This window comes from Argiope bruennichi, chromosome X2 (genome assembly GCF_947563725.1).
Source record: "Argiope bruennichi chromosome X2, qqArgBrue1.1, whole genome shotgun sequence".
Taxonomy (NCBI): Eukaryota; Metazoa; Arthropoda; class Arachnida; order Araneae; family Araneidae; genus Argiope; species Argiope bruennichi.
In genome coordinates, this window is record NC_079163.1 from 124,138,050 (window position 1) to 124,151,279 (window position 13,230).

At 28.0% G+C, this 13,230-nt stretch overlaps 1 protein-coding gene across 1 annotated transcript in view; it reads right to left on the reverse strand.

Annotated features, from left to right (window-relative positions):
* The window catches only part of LOC129960771 (uncharacterized), a 302,659-nt gene that overhangs the window by 35,939 nt on the left and 253,490 nt on the right, over positions 1–13,230 (reverse strand). The window contains exon 2 of the mRNA XM_056074400.1: positions 229–597. Coding sequence (XP_055930375.1) covers positions 229–597 — 369 coding nt within the window. The remainder of the gene's footprint in view (positions 1–228; positions 598–13,230) is intronic.

Sequence of the window (13,230 nt, forward strand, 5' to 3'; positions counted from 1 at the left end):
AACCCGTAATAATAAAAGTTTTCAGAAAGCAAATTCTGCGAGGTGATGATAAATTGTTTTCTTTCTATGTAACAAGTACCATTTATCTGCGTGATTTTCACATTATATATTTTTAAAAAAATTCATCCAAAATTTTAACAAAAGCAATATAAGCTTATAATTTTTAGTAAACAGGGTATTGGAAATGGTATTATCTTTCTATTAATAAGACATGAATATGGCACTAACCTACAATGACTATCAGTTGAAAATCAGTATAACCAGACATTTCATTGGTCTGCACCACGCAACGATACTTTCCTTCCATGTCCATGTGAGCCTGTCTTATAATGATGACACTGGGGTCGGTATTGGAGACATCCGTGCGTCCGAAGAATATTTCTCTGGCTACTGGCCTTCTATTAGGTCTCCACACGTATACCTCGACACTTTCTTCCGAACCACGATGTTTCCATTCCCAACGAACCGAGGAGACTGTCTCATCAGGAGCTGTCTGGTAATGGCAGTGAAGAGAGGCATGTTCGCCTTGAAGAGCATAATCAGTGCGGTTTGATTCACTCAGTAGACTGATGTGAGATACAATCACTCCAAGAGAACCTGTAAAACAAATTAATATTATTTACTTGTTTTACCCATTTAGAAAGAAAATAAAAATTCAATGAAAGATTAAATTTTACAGTTTATCAACATGCGGCTGCTGCATTTTAAATTCGTTGTTTTCTAAAATTTATCAAATAATTTTATTTCATTATTTTCCATTTATGTATCAAATATTTAAAATATAATTTAAAATCAAATTAAAATGTAAAAAATAATGTACATTAGAAAATACCCCACCCCCTTAAAAAATATAAATGTTTTATTCGGGTAAAACAATAGGACTTTACATGTCTCTGTAATGATGTTTCAAAAGCAAATGGCAGCCATTAAACCAGTATCAAAAGATTGGTCTTTTTTTTAAATCATAGCTACCCAAAACTCCCTCTGCTTTCATTCAATAATTATGCCATCTACCCAAAATTATGAAAAGTACATTCAAGTATAGTAATAAGACTTGACTATAACTAATATAATGTCATTTCGGATGTGAGGTGAATCTCATTAGGCCTGTAGAAAATAATTTTTCTTCTTTGAGTCATTGCTTCCAAATAATCTCCCTGCCTTCATTCACCATTTCAGTCGTTCTCCAAAAGCACATTTATGGTACATGTGGGTATAGAAATAAAATTTGACTGTATCATTGCAATGCAATTTGGATCCGCTTATATCGTAGAATTTTATCTTCCTAGAAAAATCGTTCTTTTCATAAGAAACTTATAAACTAATATTAAAAAGATACTAAATATTTTGGGATGAGTCAAAAATAACACAATCACCCAAATACGCTATGTGAATAGCTGGTAAATTATATCATATACATACTTTATAAACTTAAATTTTGTCCCATATTTCAATAGAAATTTTATATCATAAATTCTTTAGACTAGTCTATTTACACAGATTATTGAAATTTTAGGCAGTTAAAATAATATGGAATGCATTTAAAAATATTTCACTTCAAATATCCGATACGACTGAAAAATACGAGTTTGATTGGATAACTTTACTGCAAATTAGAAAGTGTTAATATTACAAAATAACAGCGAACTGAAAATTCTGCAAGGGATTAATGATAGGTAAAAACACTATTGAATGTTTTGATGGATGGGTTTGAATTTCATCATGGCATTTAAAAACATCGTATCAAATACAATTAAAAATATTAAAATTAAGGAAAAAATTGTATGGAAATGAAATTGATATTAACGAAAAAGTAATTTCTTCACTCTTACAAAGACTATTTTTGGAAAATAACTGTTTTGAAAGATATGAATATGAATATTTTTGTAGGAAAGTCATAATGCTTACTTATCTGGCAACGGGTAAGTCTATTTTTGAACTCTATTAGATCTATTAGATATTGAAGTCTATTTTTTTAATTTCTTTTATAACTTTTGATCTCAGACTGAATGTGCTTTTTGGCTACACAGCGAACCACTTCCAAAATATTTCTATTTTGAAGCTACATTTACTAGCTGAACGAAGAGTTGAATTAAGTTGAATGACACAGTTGTACAGTCTGAAATTTATATGATGATTTGTTTTCATTTGTTTGTTGCCATTCAGAAATAAGTAATAAGAGCTATTTCTGTGCCAAGTATGTTCGCGTTATATATATATATATATATATATATAATATTTTGGAATATATATATATTTTGCTAAGAAGCTACTCGAAATATCGTTGTTTGAATTTGTTCTTTTCTAAATTTTATCAATTCGTATAATAAACCAAGGAAAGAGAAAGACTTTTTTTATTTCAAAAATGAAAGTTTTTTTTTTTTTTTAGTTTTATTGTGAGTTATTTGAAAATGTATTGCTTACAGTTATCGGTCTATCGTCTCTTTATGAAAAGAAGTTATGGATACATCCTTCAACATTCAGTTAGATGCGTGGGTTACATGTCAGCCGCAAAAATTTTAAACTACTGCTTTTCGGAGGGTTCATCCATAATAGATGCTATAAGCAATAGATCTTTCTGATGTCTCTCAGAATAATACAGTGCATTTTATCAAGTTAAAAACTTTTCTGAACGCCAAAAAGCCAACACGAAATTGAAGTGAGTGACAGCAGCTCCCGTACCTTAAAATAAAAAGATATCAGTGTAATTTTGTAAATCCTATGGTTTTTTTGTTAGACTTACTTTTATCTGGAACATATTCTGTTTTTGTCCACAAATTTAATAAACATCATGTAAAAAATTTTAGGAGTAAATATAGCACATCTGAAAATAACTATTAAGGAATTAGAAAAGAGACTGAAATAGGTACATATATTCATTAGGAAACAAGAATTCCATACGTGTTTGCACAATCGGATATACTGTTTCAGGTGCTACTGGCAGTAAATATAATCTTGTTCATTGCTAATGTTACTGCAAATATTTTTCATGATTATTACAGGAAATGCAATTCTAGTTTTTGCAGGTTATCTGAAAATGAGTGGAATTTCAGCATTTAAAATAATTTTCTGAATGAAATAATAATAAAAAAAATATATTCTGGTAGTGACTAGCATCCTTTTATTTGTATATGTCCTTATGAATGAGTTTAAATACTCATTGCGCTCCCCAGATAATTTTCCCAGTTAATGAGGTAAACAGCTTTATTTGTAGTATAAGAAATACATTCTTCTAACCGAAAGCTAAAATCAGCATTTTTCTGAAACATGATGTAAGTTAAGATATACCAATGTTTTATATTATTTCTTTAAGAAAATATTACATCTGAGGTACTAAGATATTAGAACAAAATTATTTAAAATAGCGTCGTCATGCGAACAGTTTTGAATCATTCTGTAATTTGCATCATTCTATTGAGAAGCATACCATGCGTATTGAAATAAAAATAATCACATAAAGATATAAGGTAACAAATTCTATCTAGAAGCGTAAAAGGCCATGTTGTAAGTGAATAGGCGAGCCTTCTTTAGTCTTATTCCTAATGAGTAATAATTTTTAATATTTAAAAAAAATATCTTGTACAAAACTCATGTTTCATCTGAAAAAGACTAAACAGGAAAACCTTGGTACCAAGAAGATGCTTTTTTATACATTGCATTTAGTATTATGTTGATGCTCTGTATATGTCAGTGTGGCTAGAAAAAGTTCTGGGTAACTATTGTAGAATCGTTGTTCATCTCTTTGTAATTTTCACTGCAGTAACTTGTAAATAAAATGCTGTTGATTCTGTGTATTGTGCATTATCCGACAGGATGTCTAGTATTTACGAAATGTATTTGCAACCATATGCCCTATATAACTTTTATTTTCTTCTTTAACATAATTTGAATCTCCCTGTATGAACGTATTTATGTCCTATTCAAAGTTGATGACTTGCGAATGGATGTCAATAAAATTAATTCTCCATTGAACCAAACCGGAATCTCAGGCACAATTCAAGTCTTTTAGTGTTATCTTCCTCTTCTCAAAAAGGGTGGGGGTCACTTTTAATAGTTTCCTTTCTTTACCGTGCATTTAGAGCCATACGATTCAGTTAACTCAATTGCTCCTTGGAAAGTAGTCATCATCATACTGATCTCACAGGCAGAATGCGCCCAAAATTGGAGCACGTACGAAGGTTTGTGACATTTTTTTCTTTATTTTCTTATAAAGAGGATTAATTTTATTAATTGTATGATTGTATTATTCAAAATCTGTCAACATTTATCGAAAATATGAGAGCATTTTAGTTTGGCCTCCCAGGCATTCAGCTAAAATGATCCTGAAATTCTACATTATCTCTAATCCAAGTTATCTTATCGAAATTCTGGATTTGTTAGAAAATGATGATGAGGGAAGTCCTTTGGTGAACTCGGGTTTGGGAGAAGAAAGTCATATTGCATCTTAAGATAAGGTGGAAGAATGTCAGTTGACTGATTGCAAATGAATCTCATTTTCTAATGTCCTGCACTGTTATGTTAAATTTTATAATTTTCAATTCTTTTTATAATTTACAACTTTCAGTATTCTTTTTTAAATTTTTCACGTTTATTTAATTTTTAATCTGACAATTCATATCAATTTCTCGGAAAATTTGGTACTTTTTCTTTAAAAAGTTATCTTTTTAATAAGGATTTATATTCTTTTTTCCCTATTAAACATTTACACCAAATTCAAAATCAAAAGTTAATTCCTATACTGCTTTTAGACCTGAAGAACTATCACGGATATTTCCACTCTGGTCACTGATTCTGATCTCTAAATTAATCCATTTTTCTTTACGTAATGTTTTAAAGAAATGTGTTCAATACTTTATTCCTTCAGGTTATTATCTAAAATGAGAGTGAAATATGAGTTGACTATAAAATAATATTTCATGCTTGAAATAAACTGCACACAAAATTAATAAACGTATTGAAACCGAATTTCATATGCAGACAATCGAATATAAAGTAGCCAGAAATAAAAGAAGAAAAACACAACACCCAAAAAAGGGAACAAAAAACGAACAATAGGAGAGATTTTGTGGTTGTTAGAAAAGAAATATTTAAATGACTAAATGACAACAAACGTTAAGTAAATGAATTATGCAAAATTTCAATAATATTCGAGTAATGAAAAAAGAAAATACAGAAATAAATGACCCAGAAAATATTCTTTTATTAATCAAATTACGGCTACATTTTAATGTGCTGATCTTACTTTTGTCCATAAGATACTGCAATGGCATTTTTTTTCATTTCATTTCCCACAGTCTGCGCAAAAAATTTGATTTCATTCCTTTCATTAGTTAAAGAGCAGACGTCTCCAAGCTAGAAGAGTTTATTTCTTTGACTTCCTTGTATCTTTCAGGGAAATCTAATACATTATTAGAGCTATACATATGTTTAAAAATTGGAACTGTTCTGACATTCTGTAATACAACTCTTTTGATAAATAAATTATCGTATAACAGTTTGTGAAATCAATCATTTAGTTATAGTTGTAAAATAATTGCCTTTTTTTTATAAAAACGTGAAAATTGGGAATTTAAATAATTTCACAAATCCTGATTTAACTGTTTTGGAAAGGAATTTATAGCAGCAAATTTTCTTTTATAAACAAACAGTTCAAGCAAGATAATGGATCTTTTTTAAAATTAATTATTCAGTATTTTTATGCAGCAATTTTAAGCTTTCTTTGATCATAATAAAACAGAATTTCAGTTCTTGGAAGAAAATAGGAGCAAGACATTACTTTGGATATGAGATAACACAGCAAATTCCTTCATGCTACGTTTAATTGTATGGAAAGAAGGAAAAGAACGATATTAATAATTTTCTTAAAATAAAAAAATAGAGAAAAATATTCAAAATTTGTTGCTTTAAATTTATATTAAGTCGAGTGATGAGAAAAAATCGAGTTAAGTAGATTTGTGTAATTTTTTTTTCATTTGAGAAATACTAACAATGGAAAATATTAAAATTGAGATATATTTATCTTTGGGCATTCAGCAAATTTTTCATGCGGATTAAAATCCAAATTCTATACGCAACTTTAAGCAATATTTTTATGTAACTAACAGTAGAATTCTTTTTATTTAATTTGAATTCTTTTACCAGATTTTTCAACTTAATAACATTCCCAAAACGTTATGTTAAACCAGAGAAGCATTTAAATGAATGCAAGAAAAAAAATGTTGCTTTCTACAGCATTAAAAAAGTAACAGTATTTAAGGCTTATTATCATTCAGTTATGTTCATTGATGCTTATTATTTGTTTTGAACTTATTCCAGTAAACTTATTCCTTTTTGATACTGTGAGGATAAACAATAATATTCTCGAAGCTCTCCGTTAATGAAAATAGTTTTTTGAAAATTCTAATTATAAAATATAGAGCTATTAAATGTATGTTTATTTTAAGCAAATTTTTAACAAACCATATGAAAAAAAGAATTAAGCATTTGCTTATTTAGAAGTAAATCTCTTTTTATATTGAAGGTGAGTATTCACCGTATGAAAAATTAAGAATACGAGTTAAATAAAAACCGAGTTATTAAAATCTTATGGGGACTTCAAAACTTGTTTTTATGTCTTTGAGTTCTGAAGCTGGTGATTTAAGAGTTGACATAATAATTCTTGTCTATAATATATTTTTTATAGCTGTCAAAGAAATGTGATTAAAATTTTGGGAGAAATTACTATTGGAAATTGGTCAATGTTTCTTATCACAGTTTCATGCAGAAGAGGAAGAAACTTTAAATGAAATGGTTGGGTATAAGAATATCACGATACAATTATTATATAACGATTCAATTTTTTGAAAATAAAATAGGAGGCATAATCTGATCTTTTTAATAAAATATCTGAGACAGCTAAGAAAATACTTGGATGTATGTTGCGACCAATGTATGAAAAGTGAAGAGAACTGCTGCACAGTGACTTTCTAACCCCCAAACAATAAAATACAGAAGAAGTTTTAAGAAAACAAATTCAAGCAAGCTGTTTTGCTGTATTTTTAAAGTTAAAAAGGATGAAAAGTAAGAAAAAAGTTCGTCTGAAGTTAAGATATTATTTTATAGCCGAAATTGTCAAATTGACGTTCGACTTTGTCAAAAAATAAGGTAGTCATTCTCTTACAATTACGCAAAATTGTCTTTACACCAGTCATTTTTTTTTGAGTGTGAGGAGTTTTGCTTCCGTTGAAATAAAAACCCGGAAGGTGTAAAAGAAATTTATCTTTGACGGTAGTCATATGCAAAAGGAATCCAACTTACACAATCTAACTTCAAATATTCATTTTATATATATATATATATTTGTCTAATTTTTAGAAAATCCAAGATGTTCAGAAAGGAATAACTAATTTTCAACTTTCTTATAATAGAGACTATCTAGAATGTTAACCTGATAAAATAAGTGCGCAATTAAACTAGCTGTAGCTTGTAAGCATATACGGTAATAAAAAATCCGTGAAAGGAATTATAAAGCTCGTTGTAATTTATTTATTTCATATTTAAATTAAAGTAATTAAATTAAAAGTTGTCATTTAATTCATTTAAATGTATATATTAGTTGATTAAAATTAAAAGTTAATCATTATTCAGAACTTCATTGGAAATTAAAATGAACTGTGTTCACTAGATTAACAGATGTTAGTTCAGTCATCCAAAGAAGGCAGTTCCTTTTCTCTTTTAGTGAATACCTGAATCACCAGAGAAAGGTTACTATAAATCATCAGATTTTGAATTAAATTTCCACAAATAAAAAAAGTTGCATGTATTGAACTTCCAGATCCTTTTACCTTTTTTATCATATATAAGTATAAAATAATAATTATTGGAAAAATCTGTGAACGGGCAATAGAATCTGCTGTTGATTTCACAATTTCCATCAAAACATAGTAGCCTGTAATTCATATGAAAATTAATGTAATAATGATTAATAATTATAATTTAGTCTATTGAGTTTTAGAATCAAACATCACAGTTAGCAAATCATGCTTGTATAACATGAGCTGCTAACTGTGAAAATTTAATTTTATAAAATCATAAATTTATAAAAGTTGGTTTAAATTTTATAAAATCATTCCCTGAATTAACAACGGTTTTTACTGCTTTAAAAATAAATTTTATTCTTTCCTAATTGCTATAATTCTCTAAAATCGTATAATAATTTTATCGCATTTATTTGCAATCGTTGCAAAAAAATTATATTTATTTTTTTAAGATTTTTCTGCTACTGAATTCTTATCTTGAAATACGTCATGTCATTAACTACTAGTAATCGTATTTTCCATCAACATTAACTTGTAACCGGACTACGATGTAGGTGTGTAGTTTAGTATTTAGTTTGTGATAAATAGGAAAGAAAATTAATTTAGAAAAAAAAGAACAACTTGAGAAATATTTATAACACTATTTTCCAAATCTGTTTGATGATTGAGGTTACAATTATTTTTTTTTTGGCAGTATCATTATATTTCAACTTCTTCGAAGGTTTGTGCTACATTGAAGGATTTATAAAGTTCGTGTGTACTATTTGGCAAGATAAGGATGCATATAATTTCAAATGACAAACTAATCTTCAAAGTAGTAATCTTTAATATTTATTTTATTGTGTCGCTTTTTATTTTACAGCCATGATATTGCAATTTAAAAATGGCGAAACTGTTCTCTATGCTGTTTCATTATTTTTATTTTGATGTACGTTATATTCTTATTCACCAAATTCAATTTAACGAGACTTTGTGACAACAGTAAAATCAAAATAGAAAATGTCTGTGAAGGAAATTGATAAAACTTTTTCTCTATACTTTTGTTAGAATATCGTAAATTATTAGTTAACGCTGTTAAGAGAGGTAATTAATAATAAAAGAAAAATAATTTCTCTTAAGAAACTATGACTAGAAAAGTCACAGGAAAAAGTTAAGCAGCCATAATAATCACAGATGACTAAAATAATAATGAACGGAAAACATTTATTAGATACGATTAAAAAAATAGAGAATAAAATGAACCCCTTTAGTAAATTCACAGTAGATGTCCGAAGGGTCTATCAGTAGAAGTGTATTTTTCCTGAACTCGATGCACCGAAACACACCTATGGCTTCTGTGACCCAAACAGTAGGCTTGACTCGAGATCTCTTTCTAAGTGATTCAATATTGTCGTCAGTCCATTCATGAATGAGATACATATTTACCAACTCCTTGTTCGTGTGTAAATACTATTCTTGCAATGACGGAAGTCTGATGAGAAGAGAACTTCACTTCAGTCACTTTCTGCTGAAGTTTTTATTCCTGTGAATTTATGATTCCTCAAGACAGAAACTATCTTAAATAGTTCTTCAATTATCTTAAATATTTGTGCTCATCGTAATGAGATACGCTCTACTTAAAGACATGCATTGAAATCGGTAACGTGTTATTAAATTCATTAAAATGCGTATTGTGAATGCTTTATAAAAGTGGCTGGCATCTTACTTTTCCATATGGTACTATCAGTGGCAAAGTGTGAAATTCGACATTCCATAGAATAAGTTTAAATATTTAGCGATTAGTATTTCAGTCATTTTTATATAATGCCGAATGACAAACTGCAAATTATAAAATACTTCACCGAATCGTGTCGAATTCCTTGACGCTTTTAAGTCATCTCAGACGCGGAATTAGGCAAGTTATTTTGCATTTTGTTCCGAAGAAATCTGATTTTTTGTTTCGTTCGTAGAATGCGTATCTTTTAAATAAAAGCCATATCTTAATTTCATACTTTGATTAAATATAATTCTAATTCTAAAGAATGCCTAGGTATTACAAACAACACCGAGGAAAAGTAAATAGCATATTCAAATAATTATTTGTGTGGCATCGCATATTCAAATAAATGTGTAATCTAATAATTCATATTTTGCCTAAAAATGTCTTGACATTATATATTCCGTACATTAACAGTAACAATACCAACCTAAGAATGTGTCAAATTTTTACTTAATGCTATTGAAATTTCAAATATTTTTTTATAATTCTGATCCGAAAATACCATCAAAATAAGTGATTATTTGATTTTTTTTTTCTATTTGTAAAACAGATTTTTTTATAGTTAAAAATTTGTCAGGTGTAAGTTTTCAAAGGAGAAAAAGATAAACTAGTCCATAAGTATTAATACAAAATAACATATGAGGATATATCACAAGGTAGAAATATTCAAGCTCATCGATCCAATTATTTCTAAAATTCTTTCAACTTTAATTCTTACTAGCATATGGTAAGTGATTAAACAAATTAAATAAAACAAATGAATCCTAATAAATTCAATAAAAGTAGTTTTTAAAGGCAAGCTTTTATTAGTGAGCTAAAAATACTTCTTTCAGCTATTTCTTTCTTAGATTTTAATTTACAGTTCATTACTATAAATGTTAAGATTTCTTTGTCAATTCCACCACCATATGATTCTGCTAATATACAACCATCATATAATTAAAATAGTTGGATAACTGATAAGTAAGATCTGAAAATAGGAAAAAAGTTATTATTGAGTGACGATAAAATTATTTTTAAATGGAAATTTATCCTTATTCGATCGTAGTTGTATAATATTTCAAAGCGCTATTTCACTAGCTAATGAACGGAAAATCAATTACAAAATTCGCTCTTAGCAGACATAAGTTAAATAAAATTAGTTACAAATGTTCTCTCGTGAATTCTGGATAATTCCTTCAAATTCCAAGTTAATTTCATTATCTTTATCCAGATTATCCAGCACATATAAAGGGCATCACTTTTCATTTCCTCTTTCCTCATGTGATCTAAAATAAACTGCCAATCCACTAAGAACACGTATCTATTATCTGATGACAAGATGGTATAAAATGTTAAAAGATCAGCGCCAATGCAATTGCAGTTATCATACTTTACAATCGATGTTAATTGAACAGAATGTTATTCTCAGTGACAGTATGGAGATTGGACACGAGAAAGCTGTTCTGATAAGGAAGGATGCTCTGTCTTTCCCTATCTCCATATAAGCAGATTTTGCGATATTCAAAGAGAATTCGAATGATTTTTTTCGTTTGACATTAGGATAGAGCAGATACAAAATCTGCTTTAAAAGTATGATAAAACTTCTTGCAGGAAACAAATGCCTTTTATAAACGCATCATTTGAATATTCTATGTTGTTATTCGTAAGTGGAAATATAATACTTACTTTATATTCAAACATTAAAAAATCAAATACAGAGGAAAAAAATCAAGTTCAATTATAATTTTTTTTACTAGAAAATATCCAAAGTTAGATAAAATCTTCATAAACTGAAGCATAGTCTAAATATCTAAAAGGAAATGAAATTCAATATTTTGTTTTGAAACAATTTAATATAAGTAAAAAAATACATAATTTATTTATAAAAAGCACTATTTTGGAATTATTTGAAGAAATCATTTTTAAATATTTATTGCGATTGATGATTTTGATAGTTAAGTGGCTTTAAATAATAACGAAAAAAATCACTCTAACCGCATGCATAGTTTAAAAATTACTTTCAGATAAGAGGGATAAAATCTGATAGTATTTTATTATTAGTTTCTGCCATTAATTCTAATCAAACTGGAACAAAATCATTTTTGTTCGCGAAGAATATTATCGTTCTCGTAAATATTATCACAAGAGTGCAATAGCTGTAACAAATACTGCATTTGAGTATTTCCAAGCACTATAAACAAGATATTGCTAAGAAGTTAAATAATTTGGAACTCATCTTAGAAGCAAATTCCTCTAATTAGAAGTCAATTGCTATTTCAAGAATTGCTTTAGGGATCAATTTTCCACAGCGGATTTAATATTTATGGGGACATAGAAGACAGCTCTACATTAAAAAGCAAATTTTCTCAAAAGAACTTATCAACGAAAAGCATTGAAATTTTAGTTGCAAATATCAAAATTATGATAAAAGGCGTATTTTGAAAAAAAAATGCAAAAACGGTATCTTATTAATATATTATCATGTTAATTAAACTTTTGAAAATTTTTAGGAGCTTTTGAATTTTTGAATCTATATATAGCATATCTGTCGTAATTCGTTAATTTTTTCATACTTTATAAGGCTAAATTTTTTTTTTAATGATATTTTGACGGTACAAACAATCCCAGTTCTCATAAACTGAATACCTTTGATATTGTATGTAGAAATAATCATTTGTAAACTATTATATGTAGAAAAAAATGAATCTGCTCCTTAGATACATAATAAAATATTTCATTTTTTTGAAATAATTTTTTAGCCGAAGTTTTATATGAAGGTTTCTGTAGTAAGACAGACATATGTAAACAGTTCGCAAAAATCAAATGCGTGTTAGGAATCAAAATTTTTTAAAGATTTTTATTTAACCTTTTCATATATTCTGGAAATTTTTACTGCACTACTTAAGTAATTTTAGACAATAGGAATTTTCTTGGATATAAATTTGCATAACTGGAATCCTAAAAACTTAAAAGGAAACATTTGAAATAAAATGTACAAGAATATGGAAGAATTATATGCTTTTCTTTGGTAAAAACTAAAGGTCTTAAATGGGTACGTAATTAGCATATCAGATAAAACGTGACTGTTAATTATAAGAACCTAATTAGTCTAAACAGTCAAACAGGAATCCGCAGGGATCTCAGTTCCTAGGATAACTGCTTAAACATTCTCCGTTGAAGAGTTTCCGTTTTTTAAACTGTGAAAAAAAATTATTCTAGAGATTGGAAGAATCCTACTGCTCTTTAGCAAAGGAAATGGAAACGATCACACATATGACTTAACAAAGAAACAAAAATATATTAGAAAATTTATTGTGATAGCCTTTATAAGTGCACATGTTTTTTCTTTAAAAAGGGGTCATCTTCATATTACAATTTCTATTAATTCATCTTTATAATATCTAGTTTTGACGAAATAGATTATTCACATAAAGCATACCTGCGTTTTGTTTATGGAAATATTTTTTGAGTCTGGAAAGTAGGAAAATTATAGATCAAAAATCAGTTTCCTGGTATGAATATAATAAAGAATCATGAATCATGTTTGAAACATGAAATTACACGGTATTGTCTCTTGAATTACTATCTAAAAACAGAACTTCTTAGAAAATTTATAGAGCTATTTATATTTGTTCTGCTTAACCATTTGAAATGATGTAAATAAAACAGTAAATGTGACGTCATAAATATTGT